Source organism: Podarcis vaucheri (assembly GCF_965113315.1).
Source record: "Podarcis vaucheri genome assembly, chromosome: 12".
Taxonomy (NCBI): Eukaryota; Metazoa; Chordata; class Lepidosauria; order Squamata; family Lacertidae; genus Podarcis; species Podarcis vaucheri.
The window spans coordinates 43,071,966-43,099,790 of NC_138750.1; the positions used below are offsets into that span (position 1 = coordinate 43,071,966).

At 42.9% G+C, this 27,825-nt stretch overlaps 1 protein-coding gene across 1 annotated transcript in view; it reads left to right on the top strand.

Annotated features, from left to right (window-relative positions):
* GPR158 (G protein-coupled receptor 158) overlaps positions 1-27,124 on the top strand; it is a 122,645-nt gene extending 95,521 nt beyond the window's left edge. The window contains exons 7-11 of the mRNA XM_082193743.1: positions 2,336-2,574; positions 16,215-16,353; positions 18,490-18,595; positions 19,463-19,609; positions 20,530-27,124. Coding sequence (XP_082049869.1) covers positions 2,336-2,574; positions 16,215-16,353; positions 18,490-18,595; positions 19,463-19,609; positions 20,530-21,987 — 2,089 coding nt within the window. The 3' untranslated portion in view covers positions 21,988-27,124. The remainder of the gene's footprint in view (positions 1-2,335; positions 2,575-16,214; positions 16,354-18,489; positions 18,596-19,462; positions 19,610-20,529) is intronic.
* The last annotated feature ends 701 nt before the right edge of the window (positions 27,125-27,825 follow it).

Here is a 27,825-nt window from a genome sequence, read left to right on the forward strand (position 1 = left end):
AAATATGACTTGGTTCCCATCTAAAGGTGAACGTACCCAATCCGCACTTTCCAAAACGAGGTGCGAACCAAAATACAACCATCCTTTGAACTTCTCCGAATTTTGCAAAGAAGTTCTCTTAAAGTTCTCTTAAAGTGTGCACATTGTGTGTGTGTAAATAACATAGAAAAAAGTGTGTTAGGGAAGATTTTGCTTTGCAAAATTGTTCCTGCTGGGCAAGATTGCACAAAAAAGTGTATATTTGGAGAAATTTGCACTGAAATGCTGGTGAATTTTCATTACTTTTTAAAAAATAAAAAATTGCAAACTGGTGTGGAAATGTGGAGAGCTGAAGTTAAGACTGAAAAAAGGAGAGAATCTAAAAGATGTGGCACTCAAAGAAAAAGTGATGGGGAGAGAGGAGGGGGAAAGCAAGGTCGGGTACCAGTTCTTAAAGTTATAGTTATGACAGCCATTGGGGCTAGGAGCCATTCAAAGCCTTATTCTCCTGCCAGTTTCTTTTTCCTGCCCCACCACTTGGCTGGGAGGGAGGAAAGGGCATCAAGCCTTGCTTGCAGCACTCAGACTTCACCGTCTGTCTGCTTATCCAGGTACCAGTCAGACCCAGCCCTGCCTAGCTTCCCAGATAGGTTGGGGTGGGGCTTACCTCCTGCCCACTATAGAAACAAGTGAGCAGTGAGGTCAAGGTTATATAATGGGGTAGCGATGATGACAACATCCAAAAGCCAGAAGAAAGATCCAAAATGCAGAATGCATTGTGGCAGGGGGAGGGGGGGAAATTTGTGGGAGTGAATAATTTACATTCTTGTAAATAGTAGGTGTGACTTTTCTTCCGGCTCAGCGGTTCGCTAGATTTTTATCTCAATTCTCCCAGGCTCTTTTGTTGATGACATGGGTAAGAAACAGGACACCCAGGTTGTTCTAAAAATAATTGGTGTAACTGATATTTAGTTGATCCTTCCTTACATACTGCACACTTTATAGATACAGAATTCTGTAAAGATGCCCTTGGCTTTTATGGTATGTTTGTTTTCTCTGGTGCATGTAGCTGATAGGCAGCAGCAATAATTCAGTGCTATGGTGGGGTAACTGGGGGTTTTACCTATCATGCAGCGCTCTGCTCTTCCCCAAACACACATTTATGTGCTATTGGCAGGGCAGATCCAAGACATTTTGCTGCCCGAGGCAACAGACAAAACGGTTCACGCACACCCCGAACCCATGTCCCAAAAACCAGTAGTTGACTGTTCATCACTGGCAAATAGACAGTGTCTTCCACTGCACTTGAGGGCTGCAGACTAGCTTAGGGAGTATGGAGCGGGCACACAGAGTTCTGTTCTCTCCCTGACCCTCAGAATCTACCGCCTGAAGCGTTCACCTCACCCTGACTAATGGTAGAGCTAGCCCTAGCCCTCTTAAGTACTGAGAAGCAGGGAAGGCACTTTAATTTAAAGAGCCAGTTCACTAGAATGGTGGCTTGAAATACGTTTCTTTGGCTGCCTTGATTTCATTGTGCTTGCCTCAGTGCACATTTTTGCCAGCAGAAGCAGCTGGGAAGAGAGGAGTTCAGGGCAATTTTTAAAAAATCATTTTATAAGTTGTATGTCCTTGTTTCTCAATTTGATCCTTTTACATGGTTTTGTATGTTTTGTGGTATTTTATGTATTGTGAGCTGCTGTTATTTTTTTTTTACTGATTATAGATTAGTATTTATTTATTGTAATTTATCTGTTTGCTGGCGTTTAATTTTAAACTTTTAAATTTATTGTTTGCTGGCCTTTAATTTTACTGATTACTATTAGATTTTAATGGATTGTTGAAAATGGCTTTATTTGATACAAATCGTTTATTTTAAAGTTATTGTGACTTTTAAAATATTGGATCAGATTGTTACTATTAATGTTTGATGTTTCCTTATGTTTTTATATGTGTTGGAGGCCACCCAGAGTGGCTGGGGCACCGCAGCCACATGGGTGGGGTATAAATTAAAAAATATTATTGCGATATTTGTAAAAATAATAATAAGAAAATGTTTTGAAGGAAGCTGTGTGGCTAATCTGTGGCCCTCCAGAGATTAATGGATCACAGCTCCCATTGTCCCAAACTATTGACCTTGCCAGGGTGATGAGCATGGAGTTTATCAAAGCTCTGGAGTCCAACATAGCTTGATGGTACGGCAGATGAAGATCTCAGTGATCGGGCAGGGGTATAAGGGATCGGGTGATCCTTAAGCTGTTCTGGACCCAAGTTGTCAAGCGCCTTGTGAATTACTGCAAGCACCTTGAATTTCGATCCGGCAACTGTATTGTGACGTTGTGTCTATTTGATTGCACAGGGTTTTGAAAGTGTTCCTGTCACGGACTGTTCACCGAATGCCATACATGACAGGCGGGCGCGTGATGAAGATGCTGGCTGTGATATTCCTGGTGGTGCTTTGGTTCCTAATAGGCTGGACTGCTGCCGTCTGCCAAAACCTGGAGCGAAACATTTCTCTCGTTGGCCAAGGACAAACCTCAGATCATCTGATCTTCAGCATGTGCCTGATAGACCGGTGGGATTATATGATGGCTATTGGTAAGTTGCCTTTGCTACTGCTGTTTTGCTTTGGTCATTATTTTGCTTGTTTAAGACATTTATAACACACCTTTCCTTATAAAAAGCGTAATAATAAAATCACATCACAACCTGACAATTTAAATATATCAGTTACAAAAGGAATACACTGCAAACGCTAACAGTGCTACATCCATAGAAGCTGTTCAGCAAATTAAAACAAATTCCTCTCGTACTTGTTCTTCACTCTCCAATCCTACAGTTTCTCCTGCCTTTGTCTCTCATCTCCTGGCTTTTCCAGGCTCTCTCAGATCCCTTCTCCCAACCCCCCTTTTCCTAGTGCTCACTCCTCAGTGTCCAGCCAGTCCCTGACACTGAGTATACAATAATTTGTATTTTTTATTTTTTTAAAAAACAACAACCACCTATGGTCTATTGGCTTCCAGATGTCAGCTCAAGCAGTGGAATGGAGCAAATAACCAGCTTTCCAGACCTGTGGCTCAGAAAATAGCTGCAACAAGGCTTGAAGTCAGATTTCAAACAGAAAACTACTGAAAAGTTTCAGCTAGCAATTCAGAAACGAGCTCTCTAGGCAGGCTATGTGTTAGATTTAATTAGCAGTGCAATCTGTCATTGGGGTCAACTGACTGGGAGAAAGGTGACCTGAGTTGTAACTCTGCAGTTCCAGCCTCTCCCCGCTCAGCATGTTTTGCAAACATTACATATGTTCTGTAATTGCCATGTAAATTTAGGGTTTGCTCCAGTGGCTTAGTAGTAGAGCCGAAAGCATTAATCAATTAATTGGTGCAATTATCCAATTACTGGCTTGAGAGTCAACTGAAAATGCATCTCTGATTAATTAGCAGGATCCAGCTGAGTTCTGTTCCCTACCACCACTGGGGCATGCCTGAGTCCAGTTGCGGCCTGGGTTATCCTTCCAACTTTTGCAAGAATCCATTGAGGGGAAGAAGGTCATCAGGATTGTTCCTGCAGGATGGTGGGTCTAGAGTTAGCAGGTGGTGTTCTTATTTGATTGCATCTCATGTCAGCATCCCTTGCTGACAGAAGGCTCTTTGATCCAGCAAAGGCTTCAGTCAGGAGATGAGGGAAGGAGCCCCACTGAATATTTGAGGGAAGGGCTGTAGCTCAGTGGTAGAGCATCTGCCTCGCCCTCAGAAGGTTCCATGTTCAATCCTGGGCATCTCACAGGAAGGCTAGGACTGTCCCCTGCCTGAAACTCTGGAGAGCTTCTTCCGGTCAGTATAAACAATATTGAGCTAGATGGACCAACGATCTGACTTATTATAAGGCAGCCTCCTACATTCCTTCCTTCAGCAGAGAGACATCTTTTGGAGGCAGCCTGTTGATGGAGAGAAGGTGGTCCTCTGGGGTATAAAATGCCTACAAGGCTGCACGAATTTTGAAATGAAAAGCAACGGCAAACCTCCAAACTCTAAACACGCAGCAATTGCAGGCATCTTAAACGCAGTGATGTAACGCGGCGGAAAGGGTTGGGTTTCACCTTTCTCCTCCCCACACCCCCTTTCTGTGTGTTGACACCTTTGCGAACCGCTTGGAGGATTTCTTTACAGTTGTGCGATATGCAAAATATTGTTAAATGAATCAAATAACTAAATAATGCACATGCTTAGGATCTGCAAAATTGCACTGCAAATTATTATGAGTAAGAAGGGTGCTACTGATTGCAGTCATTCATCACTTTCTACCAAAAAAGAAAAAAGTCTCAAAGGAACCTACAGATACGTCAATTTCAGTTTAAATATCCAAAGAATGTATCTAGGAATGGCAGAAAGGGAAGGAGTGATAATGGGCAGTTTGCATTGCCATTCCGCCATGCTGAATTTCAGTTTGGCCAGTTAATCAATAAACTGGTGAACTGCATAATTAGATTGACGCAATCTCTGCGAGTGGCAGAAAACCAAACTGCTTTAAAAAGCCAAGCTGAAATATAAAGTCATTTGGAAAGGCAGCTCTGGAGAACAGCTGTGAGATTTGGTGTGCATGTTAAATGGCACCTTTATTATTTCATTTTTGTTGAATGCTGAAGACACGCATCTTTCTCCTGGGCTGCAACTGCTGCGATATATGTCTTCAGGACCCACCTTTATCCTTTGACTGTAATTTGCTTTCAGCTGTTCTTAATACTCAATTTTATATTGCTGTAACCCACTGTGGGAGCAGATTGTGAAGGGCTGGTAATAAATTGAATAAATAATAGCCATAAAATAATAATAAGATTGTAATAGAGATAAAAGCAGTAGCTTACACGATGCATTTTTTAAAAATGTGCATGTTGTTGATGATTTATAAAGGAACCAACATTTATGATTCACACATTTTGTATGTCCCATGAGCTATTTCCTCCTCCTTAGACTAATATGTCTTCCAAATCTGTGCTCAAACTGAACATTTAATTGTGTTCCTTACTGTAGAAATGCCCAGCAAGAGATTCTAGGATGGTGTTTTTAAGAGTGTGTTTGTGCATACTGGTGTAAGAAGGAGTTGGGCTTTCCATGACAGAACACAAACAGCTGAAGTAGAAATTGTGGGGAAGGAGAGAGATGTTAAATACATCCATTTATGCCAATTTAATTACGGTTTAATGTTCAACTTCATATTGGAAGCCAAAATACTTATCTGCCTGACCAGGCAGGAAGAATCTCAGCCAGGCCAGAGCTAATGTAATATAATTTGCTTAGCTACTGAATTTCACACCGTGTTCCAATAAATATGTTGTTGTAGCAGTCCTCTGGTAATCTAAACAAGCATTTTTGCAGATATCTAAGACAATTAATCTTTTAAATTTATATATTTGCAAAGATTCCAGAGGACAAGACTTCGTCAAGTGTAGGATGGGCAAATCTCTCAGTTTTGGTTCTCTCATCTTCTCCCCTGTCTTCAATTCAGTTCTCCACATATCCTGAACAATTTGCATCCCCCCCCCAAAAAAAAACCCCACTCATGATAATTCATCAACAGTTCAGGTTGAATTTCTCCCAATATACACATTTTTATGGCGTTTTGACTAAAGTGCACACTTTTGCTTGCAATTACCCCAAACATAATGCATTTTTTGATTTTAAACTAATATATGCATTTTTGTGCACATCATTTGACTGGAGAGCTGCATTTAAAAAATCAGAAAATTTTGATTTTCAAGCTGCTGTTTGGTTCTCATATTGTTACAGAAAGTGTGAATTTGATAGATTCAGCTTTGAATGCTAACTGAAGCAAATTCCTTCCCCACAGTCCATGGCCCCAAGTCGTTCACTCAGTAAAGGTGAATTTCGGGTTCACTTTGGTTCAAGAAGTGTACACCAGAGAGCTTCTCATTAAAAAGCAAGAGGCAACAAATTTCCTCCCCGGCCCTAACCTCTCTCTGCCTTCTGAAAGCCTCAGAAGCTCTCAAGGAGGAGGAGCTTCTGCCATGGCTATGTCCCATTCTCCTCCCCATCTATTCACTTATCTCTGCCCAGAATCAGCACTGTTTTCTTCCCTATCAGCATCCTTTTCAGGCCAGTGCTTGGAGTGCTGCCAAAAGGTGCTTTAAAAGACAGGACCGCTTAAACATTGACCTGGGATTGGAGATCTGGCTTCAAGGTGTAATGCAGGCAATCATCATGCCCTGGGGAGTCCAAACAGAATGACCAGACTGAAAAGAAAACAGGGAGTTTCAGCAGATACACCCCGTTTTCTCATTTGGCAATTGGATCATAATACTGAGCACTGTTAAAGGTACAGGAGCCCTACAGCTATGCAACTATTAAAGGTACAGGGTACCCAACCAGCATGGCCAATGTACAAGGATGGCGGGAGTTGTGGCAACATCTGTAGAGCACTGCGTTAGCTACCCTTGCATTAGCAGAAGCTTACACCATGAGAGGATCATTGGAATGATTCTGTTGTTTCTCGCTGCAAAGTGTATCTTCCCCATTCTGGCAGCTTGCCTGCCTGACGCCTCTCTTGCTTTTACATGCACTTTTCTTCATAAGGTCATCCTTTTTTCTTTTTTCTTTCTGCAAGAGACAAGAGGAAACTTTCATTTCCTGCCTTGCAGTTTGTATTGTTACCCAAAGGTTGCAGCTATGATTAATTGCATCGGAAGCAAAGCTTGGCTATGCTTCTGCAAGCTTCCCATCTCCTGATGGCGACATTTGTGTGGCATGCTGCAAATGGTGGTTCATACAAAGTGACCTGCTGCTTTCCTGAATTTTCTGACTGCAGAGCCAACACACACACACACACACACAGAGAGAGAGAGAGAGAGAGAGAGAGCGAGAGCGAGAGAGAGAGAGAGCACCTTTGCGTTGTTCATGTGCTAGCTTGTAAGGTGGGTTTGTGGGTGGGTAAATGGAAAAGAGATGCTAGAAGCATCGAGGAATATTTTATGTTATTTAAGATTCACCCATTCCTTAAATATCATTCCTTAAATGATATTTTAAAATGAGAGCATTACCATGACCAAACAGCGACACAATAGAAATAAACTAAGAGCAATACAACAGCTCGCAAAGTATTAGAAGGAAAACGGTCACACATTTATAAGTTTGCATTGATCGGTACTTACACAAATACCTTGAACAATCAGATGCATCCAAATGTCTGAGTTAACAGGTGAGTTTTTACCTGGCACTCGAAGCCCAGTAATGTAGGGACCATCTATCCATGCCTTGGGCGGGGGAGATTCCACAATCTGGGTACCATGTCATGACCCCATTTCACCACACAATGGGCAACATCCATCAGCAGAACAGCGTTCAGGACCTCCCCAGCTGATCCAAGTGTCCAGTCAACCTGTATAGGGCCAGGGGCACACTCCTTATAGGACTTGCATTTCTGTGTGCTCCCTGCATAGACTACTTCACACACAACCAAATTCATTTTTTTCAGGGGTAGGGATGGACAAATCTCTCAATTTCATTTCCATTGTTCCAATCTTAAGTTCAGTTCTCTTCATTTCTGCATCAGTTTGCTTCCCCCCCTTTAAGTCTTTAGTGAAAAACTATCCTAATATAGACACATTTTTTGCAATTTTCCCAGATACACACAGTTTTGCAAAGTGTTCTTTTCCCCTAATTGTAATGGCTTTTTTGCTAATATGTGCATTTTTATCCACACACACATTTCTGTACGTGAAATTTGGTGGAAGAACAGTAACTGCTCAACGTTTGGAAAAGTGCACATTCCGAACAATAGCAGCATTTCCTTTTGCTTGTCATTTGGGAAAGTGAAAATTTACATAGGTTCATATTAAAATACAGATAAAACCAAATTTCTACCCACTCCTGCTCCAGGTGTGTAGAACCTTTGGCCTCCAGATGTCATGGAATAAACCAGTCCTGGCAAGCATGGACAGTGTTCAGGGATGATGGGACCTGTAATTCAGCATCATGTGGGGGGCCAAAGGTTCCACACACAATTTTCTGGCAGCCAGAAGCGTATATTGCCATAGAAACTCTATCCTGTGTCAGATCTGTCCATATCCTGTTTTCAGATACATTGGTCACGGTAGAGAGTAGCATTGGGAGAACAATGACTTCATTTTTAAAAAAGTGGCAGCATAGGCAACTGGAATATTTGGGACATATTAGTTGGGATCCATAAACTTGTGAAACTTCCAGGAGACTAATGAGTCGTCCCCCCCCCTTTTTTTAATTCCCACTGAGTCACATACTTCATGGAAAACTGCTTTTGCAAGCAATGGCTGTTTCAGAAGCTATTTGAAATTTTGGCACAGGGGCCAGTTGTTCAAAGGTGGAAGGAAAAGTCAAACGTTCCACTGGGCAAACACAAGCTCTTTTGTGTTCATGCCAAAATATATTTGGAAGGAGTGTTTGTAAATATTGTGGCATTAGCATGCAAAAGATTCTTCCCCATTGATCTTTAAACACACTGCTTTTTAGTTTCATCAGGATAACTGTTATCTTTAAATGCCCATGTTCTCATTGTGTAATCAGAATTGCGGAATGCAGCTCCCACATTTAAAAGTGCAGTAAATTTTGGTAACATCTGCAGATTTCTCTATGCCAATTGTGGCATTAGTCTAGAGTTAATTATACGAACCTGATTCCCCCCCACCAAACCCTCCAGCACAATTCTGCATGATACATTTAAACTGTGTAATTGGTGCTTTGGGTAATAAATTGTTTTCCAAGCAGAATGATATATTTGTTATTGCTAATTAAATAATGATAATGTTAGGCGTAGCTGGGAGATGTATTATCGTAATCTTCCTTGCATTGCGAAAGAATTCCATTTTTGTAGGATTCAAGATGTAATGCTAATTGGTTTCCTGTAGCTAAAACATCTCTACCTTTGAACTATAAACTGTTATAAATCTTATCTGAGTTCCACCGTATAAGCATAGAGCATGGGATCATGAGGGCTATCTCAAAAGCTTTGTGATGATTACAAATATGAATATATTTGGCATAGATTTACTGTTGTGGGGTCAGAATTTTACAAATATGCTGAAACACAGTTCAGTTTCAGAGTGTGGTTTCAGCAACATTTGCTGACTGGCACATTTGTAGAGATTCTACAATGTTGTGACTATGAAGGTTAAACTGCCACTTCCTCAACTATTTAACATTTATTTAGACCGAATTAGTAGATGGCTTGTACAGAATAGCTCAGTTCACACGTAATGCTAAACTGCAGTTTTTTGTTATGTGTACATAACATTATTGTGTTCCTCAGACTCGCATCACAAGGATCTTTTACTTCTGTTTTCAACCAGCTGTGGTTGCTTGTTATGTTTGAGCTGGGAATTGTGGATAGCGTTACCTATGTTTTGGTGTAACTAGCAAGATAATCAACTACAGTTGTCTCACTAATGACATAACAAGGAAGTTCCAAATATCCTCCAGAAGTTCCAAATATCCTCCAGTCAGCCACTCGAGGGGAGTAGAGGACATGGAAGAAGCCACATGAGTGTTGTTTGCGTATATCATATTGAACTATGGTTTAGCATTACATTTGAACACAGCCAATACAGAGGCTGAACAGTGGCAGATTGGAATAGTGGTAGACACAGAACAGATATTAAGCAGAACCAGGGGTGGGGGCATGTAAGAAGCAAAACAGATTTCCGGTTTGGATATGACAAGAAACAAGAAATTTCCGATTTCTTGCTTGTGGCTGCGCTAGAGGAGGAGAGGGCATAGGAGAAGCCCATGAGCCTGCAATTCAAGCACGCAACACTAAACAGTAGTTGAACATTACATGTGAACCCAGCCAGTTCACATGTAACATTGTCACTTCCACTGGACTGTGGATTGCGACAAACAAATATTAAGACGAACAAGTTTTTTTGTGGGTGGTCTTTTAAGAAGGAAAACATTTGTAGGTTGCATGAAGGCGATAATTCTGCAGCGCAATTTTACTGAAGAAATGGGTTTCGGAGAGAGATATGAAGGAGAAAGTGTTGTTAAGCCAAACTCCTGCAGATGTTTTGTCTTGCAACCTTGGGCTGCAACTAATTGTTTAATTTATGTAAAATAGTTACTGTATGTTAAATTTAGAGCTAGTGGCACAAAGGAAAGAGTAAGGCAAGGAAATAGACATGAGCCTGTGCATATTCAGAAAGGTTCTGGTTTGCTTGCATGAAGTTGATGGTTGGGTTATCATTGAAGTATAGATTAGGGTTTTTAATTGGTTTATTGAATTTGTTGTTTTAACTATATTGTTGTATAATGCCCCAAATCCTAACTGATGAAGGACAGTTAACAAATCAAAGACAAGACAGACAGAAAGAAGGAAAGAAAGAAAAAGAGAGGGAGGGAGGAAAATATCTCACAGACCCTGCCATTTCTAAGGACTGATTGCCTCATTAAGGGATTTGTCCCTGAAGGGGGCAATCTGTGGCCCTACACATGATATTGAACATGGCCAGTGGTTGGGGTGCTGGGAACTGCAGTCCAACCACATCTGGAGGGTCACAGGTCAGCTACCACTGTGCTAGAGTAAACAAAACTTAATTTGCCCAAGGATTCTTGTTTACAACAGAAGCTTTCTTTTTTCCTCATGCTAGTACAGTGGTACCTCGGGTCACATATGCTTCAGGTTACATACGCTTCAGGTTACAGACTCTGCTAACCCAGAAATAGTGCTTCAGGTTAAGAACGTTGCTTCAGGATGAGAACAGAAATCATGCTCCGGCGGCGCGGCAGCAGCAGGAGGCCCCATTAGCTAAAGTGGTGCTTCAGGTTAAGAACAGTTTCAGGTTAAGAACGGACCTCCAGAACGAATTAAGTACTTAACCCGAGGTACCACTGTACATCTGCTTCATTGACTATGCAAAAGCCTTTGACTGTGTTGACCACAGCAAACTATGGCAAGTTCTTAAAGAAATGGGAGTGCCTGAACACCTCATCTGTCTCCTGAGAAATCTCTATGTGGGACAAGAAGCTACAGTTAGAACTGGATATGGAACAACTGATTGGTTCCAAATTGGGAAAGGAGTACGGCAAGGCTGTATATTGTCTCCCTGCTTATTTAACTTATATGCAGAATTCATCATGCGAAAGGCTGGGCTGGATGAATCCCAAACCGGAATTAAGATTGCCGGAAGAAATATCAACAACCTCAGATATGCAGATGACACAACCTTGATGGCAGAAAGTGAAGAGGAATTAAAGAACCTTTTAATGAGGGTGAAAGAGGAGAGCGCAAAATATGGTCTGAAGCTCAACATCAAAAAAACGAAGATCATGGCCACTGGGCCCATCACCTCCTGGCAAATAGAAGGGGAGGAAATGGAGGCAGTGAGAGATTTTACCTTCTTGGGCTCCATGATCAGTGCAGATGGTGACGCCTGATCCTTGGGAGAAAGGCGATGGCAAACCTAGACAACATCTTAAAAAGCAGAGACATCACCTTGCCAACAAAGGTCCGTATAGTAAAAGCCATGGTTTTCCCAGTAGTGATGTATGGAAGTGAGAGCTGGACCATAAAGAAGGCTGATCGCCGAAGAATTGATGCTTTTGAATTATGGTGCTGGAGGAGACTCTTGAGAGTCCCATGGACTGCAAGAAGATCAAACCTCTCCATTCTGAAGGAAATCAGCCCTGAGCGCTCACTGGAAGGACAGATCGTGAAGCTGAGGCTCCAATACTTTGGCCACCTCATGAGAAGAGAAGACTCCCTGGAAAAGACCCTGATGTTGGGAAAGATGGAGGGCACAAGGAGAAGGGGACGACAGAGAATGAGATGGTTGGATGGTGTTCTTGAAGCTACCAGCATGAGTTTGATCAAACTGCGGGAGGCAGTGGAGGACAGAAGTGCCTGGCGTGCTCTGGTCCATGGGGTCACGAAGAGTCGGACACGACTAAACGACTAAACAACAACAACCACTGTACAAGCCTTACCTCCTAGAACTCAGAGAGGAGATACTGGTATTTTCTCCAGTATGATTTGCATATAAAGAAGAGAGAACATGAGGGGTAGGCTCTGTTTTTTAAATAAAAAAATGGTTATATTTTTTGTTTGGCTGTTTTTACTGCAAGATTGCCCTGAAGTCGTTGTTCTCAAAGTGTGGTGTGGGCGTCACATAGGAGGCCTGGACATCTGCTATGAGAGACATGAAGAAAGGCAGAAAGAGGCTGAAATAAAAAGAGAGGAAATAAAAAGAGAAGAACAAGTGGAAAAACAAAATCAGTGGCATAATAATTGCTACATATATTGTCTTGGAGAACCTCATGATTAAAACAGCACACAAACTCTCCTGTGGTTCAGGACAGACAAACATTTCTTCACTATCAAACCAGATTCTTATTTTGCATACTGATGAAAACAAAATGCTGAACTCAACATCCTAATCCTAACCTTTTGGAGAGATTATTCATGAGGCTAAAACTTAAATGCTGCCAGTATCTTGTCTGTTCTGCCATGTAACAGTTTTTGACAACAGACTCTGTGTTGACAAGCTAAAATTTGTTATGTAGGAAATCAAAATTTAGCAAGTCTTCCACCCACTAACAGGTTGAATTCCCAAGTATTATTTCTCTGGGTCCAGAACAAATTTGTAGCATGGACTCAATTTCCACACCGCATGGCCCCAATTCACCTGTTTTAAAAAACAAGAAAATTGATTAGTGTTCTTTAGCCTTTAGATATAATTTGCTTTTGCTCCTTATATTTCACGTTGAGTGAAAGATTCCTGCATTGCATGGAGTTGGACTAGATGATGCCTGTGCTCCCTTCCAACTCTACAAATCTATGATTCTGTGATTGGCCTTTATAGCCTGACTAATGTATGTATACGAATTCCTAACGGTGACAAGTGACAGAGGCACTTTAGACCTTGTTTCTTGCAGGTTAGCAGGTCCATTTTGAATTTTGAGAAAGTGCTGTCAGCACCAGTCACAAAATGGCTGCCATGGGGGCATGGCACTACACAACATGGCTGTTATGTGGGGGTTGGGGAACAGCAGAACACAAAATTAGAGGGAGTATCTACATTTGTGATGGAGCTGTAAATCCCATCAACAGCATTGGTTCCCTGAATACTTGGTGCCGATGATTGTTATGGGGCTTGACCTTCCCTCCTATGTGTTCCTGAGTGGCACAAGAAATGCCCACAGGACTCGGGGAACTCTGGAGAGAGCATGCCATGTGCAGTTGTGTGCCCTTCTCTCTCCTGTATAAGCACTCTCTCTGCAAAAGAAGGGGCTGAGCCGGAATGCTGCTTGATCTGTTCCAACGCTTAAGAGATCTTAGGAGAAATTCCAATATCTGTACACTCTGTGTAGTTTAAGGGATAGATATAGGAAGCAGCCTTTTACCAATCAATCAGCCTTGTGTCTCTCCAGGTTTTTAACCAGGGCCTCTCCCAACCCTACATAGAACTGCCAGGGATTAGGACTGGGACATTCTGCATACAAAGCATGTGCTCTACCACTGAATTATGACTCTTCCTCATAGATAAATTGCCCCCCTCATAGTAATTAGCTTGCAGCCTGGGCTACTGCTCCCCCCAGTTCCCTAGAACCCTAGCAAAGTTCATACCCTCCAACACTTTCCCAATAAAAATAGAGACATCCTATTCAACAACAACAACATTTATACCCCGCCCATCTGACTGGGTTGCCTCAGCCACTTTGGGTGGCTTTCAACATACATAAAAACATAATACAACAGTAAACATAAAAAACTTACCTATACAGGGCTGCCTTCACATGTCTTGTAAAGATTTACTTATCTCCTTGGCTCGGGGAGGTCGCATAACTCCATACCCTCCAACATTTCTCCGATGAAAACAGGGACATCCTAAGGAAAAGTGGGACATTCTGGGATCAAATCAGAAACCAGGATGGCTTCTGTAAATCCAGGACTGTACCTGGAAAATAGGGACACTGGGGGGGGGGGTCTGAAAGTGTTCCCTTCCTCCCATTATTGGGCCCAAGTTAATTTAACATCAGATGTGATTGCAGACATTAAGATAATGGAGCTCAGGTAAGCTAACGTATAGATAGTTCCATATTGTGAGGAGGGGAATGTGATGATATTGTGAACTGTAAAGTTTCTGATCTGTGAACAGGAGGAGAAGATGCAAGTATATTTTTTTCTCAGCGATAACAAGAAACCGTTAGCAAAATTCTGCCTGGGGAAAGATCCATTAGATGCAGGGCTATTTTTCCCCCAGCCAGAGCTCACCTCTCAGGTGGGCGCCATTGCCATTCTAAGAGAACAAGGGAGAAGTAGTTATTGGTGAGTTCTGGTACCTATTTTCCCATAAAAATAGCACTGATCAGATGCCACTACTCAGCCTTGTCCCAGGCCAATGTACATAAAGAAGTGTTTGCAAAAATATCTGCTTATCAGCTGTGATAGTCTTTTAACACATCTCCATGTTCTGTCAGATCCTGCATAGGTAGGCTGATTGCATGATGGGCAAAAAAGCCCTTGAAGATGGTGCATTAACTCAGTCTTTTCCAGATTAATCATCCCGCACTTCTCCATCTGTTGTGTTTGTGTGTGAAGTAATGATTTTGTGCACCTGTGTCTAATGTTGGCATCAGCAAGTGTTGCTGTTCTGGGTCAGCATCTTGAGTTGGCCGGGGTCAGTCAGCAGTGCAGGGACCCATGCTGTGGTGATGTGCTGGCAGGCCGTGTTTATGCTACACTTTCATTTGCTGAACCAGTGAGTCAAAGGATCAGACTGCAAAGTATATTTGGGATCACAGCTTGAAAGGATTCTTCAGGGAATTCCAGCCTGGAGCTTTTAGACTTCAAGGACTGCTTGCTGCCAACAAGCCCAATTCCTTCCAAAATGCTACATATTTAGGTCACCAGCTTGCTCACCTAAGATATGGCCAATGCCAGGGAAACTGCGCTTTTATGCTAACAGATTTGTAATGAAAAATAGCTGCCAACAGAAAAACACCCTTTGCCTTCTCCCTGGAGAATAACTTTACTAACCCATGAAATGGATGTGATAAAATTGCCTATGAAAGCTCATACAGTACACCTGTTAGGTGTCTGAAGTCTAAGTATGCTTCTTACCAGTAGATAGTTGCAGTCTACAGGAGAGTTAGCCCTGAGTGCTCACTGGAAGGACAGATCGTGAAGCTGAGGCTCCAATACTTTGGCCACCTCATGAGAGGAGAAGACTCCCTGGAAAAGACCCTGATGTTGGGAAAGATGGAGGGCACAAGGATAAGGGGATGACAGAGGACAAGATAGTTAGACAGTGTTCTCAAAGCTACCAGCATGAGTTTGACCAAACTGCGGGAGGCAGTGGAAGACAGGAGTGCCTGGCATGCTCTGGTCCATGGGGTCATGAAGAGTAGGACACAACTAAACGACTAAACAACAACAACAACAGGAGACTTTCTCTTAGAAGCCCACTCTGTAATAACTCAGAGCAGGGCTTTTAGTGTGGCTGTCCCTGCCCTCTGGGTCGAGATACAGCAGGCACCCAATATCTGCACTTTCTGGAAATAATTGAAGACGTTTTTGTTCTGACTGGCTTTCCTGGTGTGATAAATGGGTCTTTACCATGAGGAGCTATTTTGTTAGGGTTTCAGTCTTGTTTTAAATGTATTTAATAAAACATTTTAATTTCACCGGTGTTTTTTTTTTTTCTTTTTAAACTTCTCTCTCCCTCTCCGTTGGTGATTGTTTTTAATTGTTAGCTGTTGCTTTTAAAGCAGAAAAGTAAAAATATATGAACGAATATTAAATGAAATGAATAGATCAGCCTCATAGTTACAAGAAATGGGTTACAAGAAATGGGTTACAAGAAATTCATTGCAGAGGGACCCTCTTCTACCTACACATTACATTTGGGATGGGGTGGAGGAAAGATCCATGTGCACCATCTTGAATTCATTGGAGATGAGTAACTTTTCCGGCCTTATTTACAAAACAGATACAGTAGTGTACATTGATTCCATTAAGTGCATGACACCTTCCCCTCCATTGGAATGAATGGGGAAACTAACACATGCAGGCTTGCGGGGACATTAGGTGATGTATCTACCATTCTGTTATCTGAAAGCATACTGGCACACGCATAAATTCCGGTCGTTGAATTTGTATATATATACACACCAAGATTCGAACTGATAATTTCAAGTTTGCTCTCTCATTTTTAATGTATAAATACTAATGTATTTCTTACATTGTTTCTCTTGCAGCTGAATTTTTATTCCTCTTGTGGGGCGTTTATCTCTGCTATGCAGTGCGGACCGTGCCCTCAGCGTTCCACGAGCCACGTTATTTGGCTGTTGCGGTTCACATTGAGCTCATTATCTCTGCGATATTCCATGCAATTAGGCAAGTGACCTGCAGCCTGGTTCTTAACTGTTTACTTTCAACATGGTACAATTTGAAATGGGTCATCAGGCTAAGATGCACATCAGAAAGCCCCCAGATGAAAGCGTTCCTCCTGCAAAGCACAGAATTTTTTAAAGACGTTCTCTTAGATGGCTGAAGAGATGAGCTTCCTATCTATTAATTAGGCAGGCATGGTTTTCAGTACATGCATCAAAGGAAATGGTCTCTCAACAGCATTTTATGCATTTATTATTTCCAAAAGCTGTGTACAACTATATAAATCTTAATTCAAGAAGCTTTAAAATGACACTTAAAATCCAGGGTTAAAAATAACCAAGAAAACTATCAGGCAGCAGGCAGTGGGACATGAAAATGTCTAGCTAGAGTTGTCCCCTTTGGGATTGGTAGGGCAGAATCCTGGGAGGCCAACAGTAAGTGGAGCTAGAGCCTGTGTAGGTAGAGCCAACTCTTTATAGCTTTGTCCTCATTCTCCTGCTGAGTTCTGAAAAGGCAAAACTGAGACTAAAGAGGAGGAAGGGAACAGCCAGAGCCACTCCCTTTAAGGCAGGCAGGTAGCAGGTGGCAGGTGACTGGGAGCAGACTGCGGGTGGTGGGGCAGTGCCCCGTTTGCCCTGATGGACCAGTCTCCTCTTGCTGTTAGCCCCATTTGAAATCATGCATAGAAATCTAAGCCTAAGCATCAACATTGAAAAGAAACCAGGGAAGTAGCTCCCTAGTCATGCAGCCTTACAAAATCCCTACAGAGGCAGAATTGAAATCTGTCAAAATCCTAGCAGAATAATAATTTTAAGACGCATCTTACCTACCTGCTTCAGGCTGACCTTCCTCAGGAAGAGTTCCATAACTTGGGGGTGGGGGCACCACCGAGAAGGCACTGCCCCGCATCCCCACCAGCCATACCTCTGTTGGTGTCAAGACACAGATTAAGGCCTCCCAAGATTTTCATTTTGATGGGCAGGTTTTATGGCCTTTCAAACAGTGTGTAGAGGGCAATTGGTTTCGTTTGTTATTATGGTACGTATTTTTGTGTTTGTATATTGTAAACCACCCCGTGATCTTCAGGTGAAGGGTGGTATAGAAATTTAAATAATGATGGTGGTGATGATGATGATGGAGGAAGCAGTTTTCTTCCAGCAATCCTGGTCCCAATCCATTTAAGTGAATATAAACTGGGCTCAGAAACAAAATGGAAGCCAGGGCAATTGAAAGAGGATTAGTGTGATACGATCCAAAAGATAAGTACCTGTTAAGTATTTTGCCTGGTGCTTTTTGCTGCAACTGCAGCTTCTGCTTACTCTTCAAGGGAAGTGCCCTTGAAGAATGCTTTGCAATACTTTGGTCTGGCTATGTGACCAAGGCGTGTGTCATAATGACCAGCACCCTCTGGCATCGATGCCAGGTGCTCTGCACCCTCTACGATGCTCCAGTCACAGATCTCCAAGGCTCTGGCTTACAGAGCAGTAGCAGGCAGGTAGGAGGCCACCACCATTTTAAATTGTCCACAATGCCCCACAAGGGACTCTAGATTCCAGTGCATGGTCTGAAGGCACATAAGAGCACCACTTTGGTGAAGCTGGCTAGCACCCTGGATGGATGACTATCTGGCAGCCACATGTACACCCCCCGTGGGTCCCATAGTATAGGGCAGGATATAATTATGTAAGGAAATGAACAATGGATAGTTGAGTGGGTAGTTCACATCCACCCACTGTAAGAGGGTATTAGTAGTGCTGCAGTCCTCCAGTGGTAGCCCCACCAATGCCAGAGGGATTCCACCACAGTGTGCTTTGTCAAGAATCCTCCCACTTAGAGCCATCCCAGCAAGTTTTCACTTTACTGCAAATGGAACATTTGGTTGGTTTTCCACATACAATGGGGCACATGAACCCTGCATGTGCATTGCTGCTCTGATGTGCACACAAGGAGGCTGTGTATCAGAGGATGTGTGCTGAGGGAGAGACAGGCAACAATGTCATATTCGATCACGTAGTCCATTGTTATATTCGGGTTTTTGCTCTATAAGAGTCGTCAGGAATATTAAGGATCTAGCATTTAATGTGGGGGGAGGAAAGTGGAGGAAGATGCATTTTCCAACCCTGTGGATTCTATTTTTAGGTTCAGTCTTGCCTCAAGACTTCAGTCTGATTGGATGCTGATGTTGTTCTTTGCGCACACACACTTGACTGTGACAGTCACCGTTGGGTTACTTCTGATCCCGAAGGTATTCTTTCTCTACTCTTTCCCCCATGTCAGAACTCAGGGACAAATGCACAGTACGCAGGAGATCTCTTACTGGGTCTCTTCGTGTTTGGGGTTTGTTTGGTTTTTTTAGATTTTGCAGAGGGTTCCAAATTAAATTGGAATGCCGACCTTTCCTCTCAGTCTAAATTGCTGCTCTGAGCTCCATGGCTGGGTATAAGAGAGAGGCACCCCCTCAGTGCCACTGCCCTGACCTAATTTGGATACCTTAAGGCAGCTTTAGAAACACCAGGAGTTCTCATCACAGATCTTCCGCCTAACAGGCATCTTAGCCCTCTGATAGATGAATATAACTTGGTGGCAACTGTTGTTTGTTGAATTAGGAAATAGCCTGAGAAATCTCATGTTTTGAGGAGACATCTAAAGATATATTTCTCTCTAGAACTGCAAAGTATCATGCAGTTGCTCCCGGCAAGTATCTTTCCATACCAGGGATGGTGAACCAGTGGTCCTCCAAAGGCTGGTGGACTCCAACTCCCCATCAGTCCCAGCCAGCAAAGCCGATGCTCAGGGATGATGTTGGGGGGATGATGAGCAGGGATAATAGAAACTAGAGTCCAGCAACAGCTGGAGGACCACAGGTTCCCCAACCCTGTTCTATATGAAGCTAGCAGGGCAAAGGTTTCTATGCACATATGAAGGCTATGCACATACTTTAAAAGAACAGCAAAAAAGTTGAATATTCAGGGGGAGGCGTGCATGACAGCCACAACGGAAGAGCCAATTGTAGTCTCCAGGAATGTCGAACTAAAGAACAAGGGCATGTTCTTTGATCTTACTCGTTATATTGACCAGGGCATGTATTTTGACATCTCACGCATGTTTTCAGTTTTCCCGTTCAAGCAATAACCCAAGAGATGACATAGCTACTGAGGCTTATGAAGATGAACTCGACATGGGAAGATCTGGATCTTACCTGAACAGCAGTATCAATTCAGCTTGGAGCGAGCATAGCTTGGATCCGGAAGATATTAGGGTACATGCCAACCTTGTGAATTTTCTCTCTGTGGGTGTTTTTTATGGGTGTTTTTTAAAAAGCCAGGTGGGAAATCTTCAGTAATAAGATGAAATAAATAAATTATGAAAATGATGGCCGGCTCAGTCCTAATAAAATCTTTGGCATGGTAAATTCAGTCTGACATAAGCAGCCTCTCTGATTGCTGGAGAGTTACTGCAGACTGTTAAAACTGAAGAATCCAATACAAGGACAACTTAGTTTCTTTTTTTTTTTTAAATAGTTTTTATTGCATTTTTTCAGACACAGACAGAAGACATAAGAAGAAAAAAAAAGAAAGAAAAATGTAAAAGAAAATAGAAAAAAGATCATACCCCTTCAACAACTTAGTTTCTTACCCGAATAGATTCTTCCAATTCTTCCAATGGCTTCAGGTTACTCTCACAATACTCTCGTATTGTCGTATGTTAAACTCAGTGAAATGTAACTGAAATGATGGCCATTTTGTGCTGCTCTTTGGTTGTCTTCTGCATGTGTAACTCAGTCCAGTTGGAACTCTGTGTGCAAGTGGGGAAAGGGCTCTGTACACATATTTTTTTCTGGGCTCATTCAATTCTGCTGATCATCTGTTGAGGAAGAAGGAGTTGAGAATAGAGGGCTGGATTCAGTCCTACTTTTTATGCTCTCTGACAGCAGACAATTTGCTAAATTTGACCCAATCTGATTGGATCTTCATGCAAGCTCAGCTACTTCCTCAGGTTTCAACTCAGGGAAATGTACACCTGGGTCCCTATTGGTCCATGTGTTTCCTTCTATTGCAGGGATAGGGAACCAAGACCCAGATATCTGATCCCTAGGCCCTTCAGGTTAAGAAAAGCTACACTACATTTATTTTGACTCAATATATACCTTCCTGACAAGTATTGTTGTCTGATTTACAGGATGAATTGAAGAAGCTGTATGCCCAGCTGGAGATTTATAAGAGGAAAAAGATGATCACCAACAACCCACACCTCCAGAAGAAGAGGTGCTCCAAAAAGGGCTTGGGTCGTTCAATCATGCGAAGAATTACGGAGATCCCTGAGACAGTCACCAGGCAGTGCTCCCGGGAGGAAAAGGACTTTCTGGAGCATGGGGTTTCGAAGAATACTCCTGCGACAAAGAAGAACCCACCGGATTCTGGGGGACACATCAAACCGAAGGAAGAATCCTTGAGGAACCGAGTCTTCTCGTTGAAGAAGTCTCACAGCACTTACGACCACGTCCGGGAGCCGGCCGCAGAGCCTAACAGCTTAACAACAGAAAGCGTGGAGGTCATCACAGCTACTGAGAATTCCTTGCTGGATTCTGCCCCTGGGAAAAAGACCGCAGACAAAACTGAAGCAACGTCCACTGAAAACGTCCCTTTGGTGTGCAAATCCGTGAGCGCTCACAATTTAAGCGCAGATAAGAAGCCCCTTCACCCCAGAACGTCAGTGTTGCAGAAATCGCTCAGTGTTATTGCCAGTGCCAAGGAGAAAACGCTGGGGCTGGCTGGAAAAATGCAAAGCGAAGAGGGCGGCAAGTCGCACAAGTCTCAACAGAAGAGCAAAGAGGGAAGCAAGAAGCACTCGGGCGCCGATAAAAGTGAGCATAAGGATTCTCACCGGAAAAACTCTGCCCATGCAGACGAGGCGAAGAAGACCCATAAATCTGGGATAATGAAGCAACAAAAGTCCGCTCAGGCAGCTGGGAATCCTGAGGCAACAGCAGCAGCAGCAGCAGCAGCAGCAGCAGATAAGACCCTGCCAAAGGGCAAAGTTGACATAGGAGAGGTTTGCCCCTGGGAAATCTATGACCAGAGCCCGGGGTCTGGGCTTTCTGATTCCAAAGCTCAAAAGCACGTCTCCATTGCTTCCTCTGAATCAGAGAAGCAACCCTCTTCCCCGGCCAAGGGCAAAACGCCCCACAAGACTGCGGAAGGCAATCAGCTCCCCAATCAAAAGAGCACAGATAGATGTGAAGTGTGCCCTTGGGAGACCCAAGAAGAAGAACTGCCAAGTTTGAAGGCTCAGCGGGATGTTCCCGGGATAAAGGGCAAGAATGCTAATAAACAGTGTGCCCCCAGCGTTTCTGCTGGAGAGCCCAAGGAACTGCTCCAAAAGACAACAGCACAAACCACAGATACCAATAAACTGGGAGGCCAGACAAAAAATTCCTCCTCCTCTCCAGTGGGGAATGCGCTTCCCTCCGATTCTGCCAAGCCGGCAGCTAGTAACTCACAGCAACCTTTAAAGTCGCGTATGGAAATCTGCCCTTGGGAGTACGAGGCGCCAGAGTTACCCAAAGGGGAGAAAAGTATAGCTTTATCGAACGCTACCAGTTTAAGCTCGAATAAAACGGCGGCGCATCCGAAATAAAGAGGGCTTCTTAGACTGTTGGGAAGAGAAGCGAACACCTGAATGAGAAAGGGCTGAAAAGAGGGAGGGGGGAAAGGTCCTGAGGATCTGGAAATTCCAAAGGAGCATCACTTAAGCAGGCGGCGAGCACCTTGAATACGTAGGAACTAGGCAAAGTGAATTGTCTCTTGTTTGTTTGTTTATTGTTGAGTGCCAACGGGGTTATCAGTGCGATCCAGAACATGAGGAACTGTGGCCCTTCCCTGTCCCCCCAAAAAGAGTTTACATTCCAAATGAGCGAAAACATGCCTTTAGAAATATTTTTTTTTTTTGTAATAATGTGCGGGGTTGGTAAGTAAGCAACATCAAAGTAATGAAGATCAAATGTAATTATTCCTAAAGGCCCTGTAGTGGCATAACGTGGGTTACGAATTCATTAAATGTCATAAAATCTAATGGAGTTGTTCCGAAAGGCCTCGGATCAGATGTAGGATAACACCGAGACTCGAAGCAAATGGATGCAGAGATAAAAATTGTGTGCTGTGGGAGCAACTCCAGAAACGAAAACGAAACAAAGAAAACCATGACTTTTCACTTTCATGGGATCATAGAATTGCAGAGTTGGACCCCAACCCCCTCCTTATCTCTGCCCTTGATAGCACTGCTAACTTAACGCATCCCCCTCCCCAATTATATTTTTATATGATTGCTCTCATTTTTCTTATAAATGTATGTACTCTGTGTCTCATATTTAAGCATTCCAGTTTGTATAATGTTTGCAAATAACTTTGATATGATTATGTGACACAACACATTTATGCAATCTGCAGGTAAAATCGAATGTGTGCAATTTTGAAAGCAAAACTTGCTCTAGAAATTGGTTGATTTCTAGGACTTACGGCAAAGCTCCCACAGGCTCGTTGAAGCTATAAGAAAACACACTGGTGATTTTATTTGGCTGTTCTTTTTGTTGTTGTTGTTGTGGTTTATATTGTGGGCTTATTGTTTCTCTCTGTTATTTCCGATTATGATTTGATGCTGTACGATTCAGGGTTTTTATACGAGGTACGTTCCGTCTCTTGCACTTGTCCGTTGATGATCTTTACTAGCGGAAGCCGTCACCTTAGGGAGTTGCACAGCTTGGTAAATAATTGTAATGATATTTATTGTTTCTGTAGCGCTTAGAAAGCAAGCACTGTTTAAAAATAAATCTGGGGACAATGTTTCTTAGAAAACTGGCAAAATGTTATTTATCATTCCAGAAACACTGCTTTAATAATTCTTCATCAGTATCTTGCTCTGTACTTTACATTGAGCCAGTTGAAAGAAAACGGGGAAATGTAGAAGATGTCTTCTGCAGAGTGGGAATTCTGGAATTCATGTTTCAGGAGAGGAATTAGGTTTGAAAGGCCTTGTTCATCATACTGTTAAACTTGAGAGAATCAGAAAGTGAGGAACCTTCCTGCCCTGTACCTATTAAGTGAATGACAGGACAAAGAAAACAGTTAGCCCCCATTTGTTAATCTCCTGCAAAGCACTTGTACAGCCAGATCCTATGCATGTTTACTCAGAAATAAGCAACACTGAGCTCAGTGGGGTTTACTTTCCAGGTAAATGTGCAGATTATGGATTGCAGCCTTAATCTGCAAGGTGTTTTGTGATCATTAATTGTTCTATAGCACTTTTACCCAATTAGGTTATGATATCATTTCTCTCCGTGACCCACCCACCTACTGACCACGGTTGCCAGCTCCCGTCCTGGAGACCACGATGGTTGCTTTAATGACTCCAGCTCAGTAAAACAGCATTTGGGAAGGGTACCTCCACCCCAACTTGTCCGGTTACTTGTATTTTGCTCCAGATGCAAGCAGGACTCTGATTTTGCCTTAGACTAGAGCATGTAGGGGAATTAGTTGAGTGGAGGGCTGAGCACTGAGATGTATGCAAGTCTCTGTTCCTAATCACTGTCTGTCTCTGTAGCAAGGAACCTGTTTCTCTCTGGATGGAATTGGGCTCTCAGCTGCCACTGGCCTCACGCAGCATAGCTACTGGCAATGAATGCTGTGAGTTGGAATCCCACAACATCTGGAGGGCCATAGGTTTCACATCTGTACTCTGCGTATTACAGACATGGCCTCCACAATTGCCCCAGCAGTAGGACGTTTTAGGGGTGGCACTGCCAGGTTTGGATGGGAGAGCATTGGGGAGTTAAGAACTTTCAAGTATATAAAGCAGAGACTCAGTAGGAACAAGAAAGCAGTCCTACTTGGCTGCACCAGGGAGCAGTGTGGGCAACTTCCACCCCCACCCAAGACTGCACTGGCACTTCCAGACAACTCTAGCTAGACATTTTTCATGTCCATCTCTCTCTGCTCTGTGTCTTCAATGCACATAGTCGTTCATCTGCCTCCTCCCTTTAGCTGGAGGAATGTCATATTCTAAAAACTCTGATGGGTATCTCATACAAATCCACAGAGGGAATTCCTTGCCTATCGGGACAGTGTGTTCTAACTATCAGCTCTCTTTGATGGAATGTGGGAAATATAATTCTGGGCTTTCATTAAAGAGCTTTCCGCCCAACAAAAGACAGCTCAGGCAGCAGTTCTGCCACCACTCCCTGTCACTTTGCTGCTACTTCCTTGCATTGCACATGACATTGTTGCTCTTGGACACTGCCCAGCCCTGTATATCCAAGACTCAGTGACGTGAGCCAGGAATGGAGTGAAGCAATTCACAGTGTCCCACATTGCATCATTATGAGGAAGGGGTGGAAAGTGACCAAGAGTAATGATGGTCAACTCTGAGTCTCCCATGTTGTCTATTTGAGTTGATGTCTAACTTGGAGCAGTTGAAGCAACCACCGCGATATCTGAGTCAGGAGATGGCTACCCTGCTCATAACATACCAAATATTGATATATATATAGAGAGAGGAATCTATGCACTAGCCAATGCTGGCTTTTAAGCCGAATTTCATTCATCTTCAGTACACCAGGTGAAGTTGGTGGCATTTTTGTAAGCTGAGAGTGTGATCTGAAAGCATATGATGCAGTTCTACTGCTGAAGCTAAACAGGTCTGGTCATGGAAGCTACCTGGATGGGAGATAACCACTTGTAGGACACTCTGAGCTTTGGATGAAGAGCAGTGCATAATTATTATTTTTAAAGCAAGCACTTTTTAATCTCCCTTCTACCAGTGATGGTTGAGAGATAGTCATTCACCTAAAGCTATCATTCATTTCTAGCTGAGCAAAAATTTGAACCTAGTTTCAAGGGATCCCAAGGATGAACTATGCACTAGTCCAGCCAAGATGTGGACAATTGCTTAAGGCTGTGTCTATAACAGTCCCAGCTGAAGCCAATGGTGTCTTTGATGGGCAAAAATGAATAAATCTTTGTTAAGGATGTCATGGAATTTTGGATAACACAGAGGCTGAAGACTAAACAGTAGCAGTTCAGCCTCTTAAATATAGCCCTAGGTTATAGTCTACATCTCCACCTAGGTACCAAAATGCCCCGTGAGTATAATTTATTGGGTTAATACGCCTGCCTCCTGGTGTGTGCACCATGTATGTTCTCAAATGAACACATGGATCTCTTGCATGCACAGAGGTCTCAATATATCCCCTTTAAATGAAGCTGTCTTTCACATAAAGGCATGTGAACTCAGATCAACTCCCTTTATTGAAATGAATGGAGACCCCATTCTGGCCTGGATAACTTCATGCATGCATGAAGACATGGTGGTGACTCCTAACTCCCACCTTATTGAATCTAAAGTGGGCACACCACTTTAGAATCCCAGATAGCATATGAAGACAATTCATCTCAACTGAGATGAGCTCTGTACTATGTAAGGATATGTGCAGTATCTTCTTCTGCACTATGTAAGGATGATGGGGACGGTGTCAGACAGGGTGCAGCTGCACACAGGATAGGCAACCAGCCACAAGTGATCTGCATCCACAGTGGGTGTGTGTGTGGTTAGGATGCTTTATCTGCGTGTAGTGCTGGGATGGGGAACCTTTGGACCTCCTGAAGTTGCTGTACTCCAACTCCCATCAGGATGGCTGGTGATCAGAGACAATGGACGTTGGAGTCCAACATCTGGAGGACCACAGGCTTCCCACTCCCAGTGTAGTTAGTGGCTTTTACTGCCAAGGTACATCAATGGAGGAAAACACCTGGAACTGCCTTCCCCATCTATATTCAAATCCTTCGCAGGTTTTTATGTGGGACAGCAGCCAAGGATCCCATTGGGAGCCTAAGGTGGTTCCTAGACCACAGCACATATCTCAAGAAGGAAATGTTGGACCAGGGGGGAGGGGGAAGAGAATTTAACAACAACGGGGATGCAATTGAACTGCCTTCAGAAGTCTGTATATTTTGTCTTTCCAAAGTCTGTCAGGAACCGTTTTCTAAAAAGCAAAAACAAATGTATTTTTCTTAAACCAAGAAAATATATATAATATATTTACAATGGATGGTATAAAAATATTTAATCATTCAGAAAAGTTAAAGTTGTAGAAGTAAAGAATTTTTACTCCCCTAAGAAAGATTCAGACTGAGAAAGAGGAAAGCTCTGGTGTATCTTACTGGTATAGGGAAGGTGTGGGGACAAAGAAAGAAAATAAAGTTGTACAGGTTGGCATTACCCTTCTCCACCCCATAATACTCAATCTAAGGTTCAAACTCGGATATGCCCTTACATGTATGTACGTGTATGCCTTTAATTGTCACAAAATGGCTTTCTCCAGTAGAGAACTTAAGCAGAACGATGGGAGGTTTGGGGAGGAAGGGGAATGGTTGTTTTGTTCCCTTTTTCGACATGGTAATGGAAAGCAGGGACTCTCTCCACTGTGGAAGGCAAAGAGGCACTTTCTCAGTATGGGACCTAATGTGAAAAGCCATTTGAGAGTTCACAACCTCTTCCTGCAAGACCTTTTGCTGACCTGCCCCTTTGGGTGCACTGAAACAGGCTAGGAATAGTGGTAAAAGCAAGAGGCACGTAATATTGAACACCATTCTCTTTGTCTCTTTAAAGGAGAGGTCTTCCTCCATTCCATTCCCTTGGTGTTCTTCTGCTCATTGTATCTTGTGTTCAAATTCTCCCGAGTCCTGGTTTAACTAGGATAATTTTTCAAATTGTAGGATTGGAGGATGAGCAGTTTTGCTTCAACTTTGGCAACCTTTATTTTGTTCTCTTTCCCCTACCCATCCCGCTCCTTTCCATTACCAATGTTCACACGGTGCTTTCAGGGCTGGCCCTATCATTAGAAAGAGTGAGGCTGTTGCCTCAGGTGGCTGATTTGGGGTGTCGCAAATGGTTGGCTATGTAATTTATTGTTGTAGTTTCACTGCCAGGGAGCAGGAGAGGCACTTGTGGGATTTTCTGCCTCAGGTACCACAAAAGTTTGGCCAGCCTTAGATACACTTTAACCGTGTGTGTGTTTGTATGTATGTATGTATGTATGTATGTATGTATGTATGTATGTGTCTCTCTCTGTGTGTGCATTTGCTGCTCTGCCTCAAACAGCAAAAGTTATTGGGGCCATTGCAAGTGTGCGCTGATAAAAAGCTGCAAAGTGGGTGGGTGAAAATACCTTGATTATATATCTATAATTGTATCAAGTTTTCTTTAGGGCCATGTAATGTATACATGTGTTTCTCCTCCGTAGGAAAAAATAATAATCACACACACAAAATGTTTGGCTCATCTGTATCTGCTAGTGTTGCCAGGTCAGGAGATCCCAAACCCTAAGATTTCAGGGCCCAAAGCAGCCCCCAGTGATATCATTAAGCATGATGGGTTAACTATTAACTTCAGTCACTCAAATAAAAAAAAAAAAATGAAACCTAA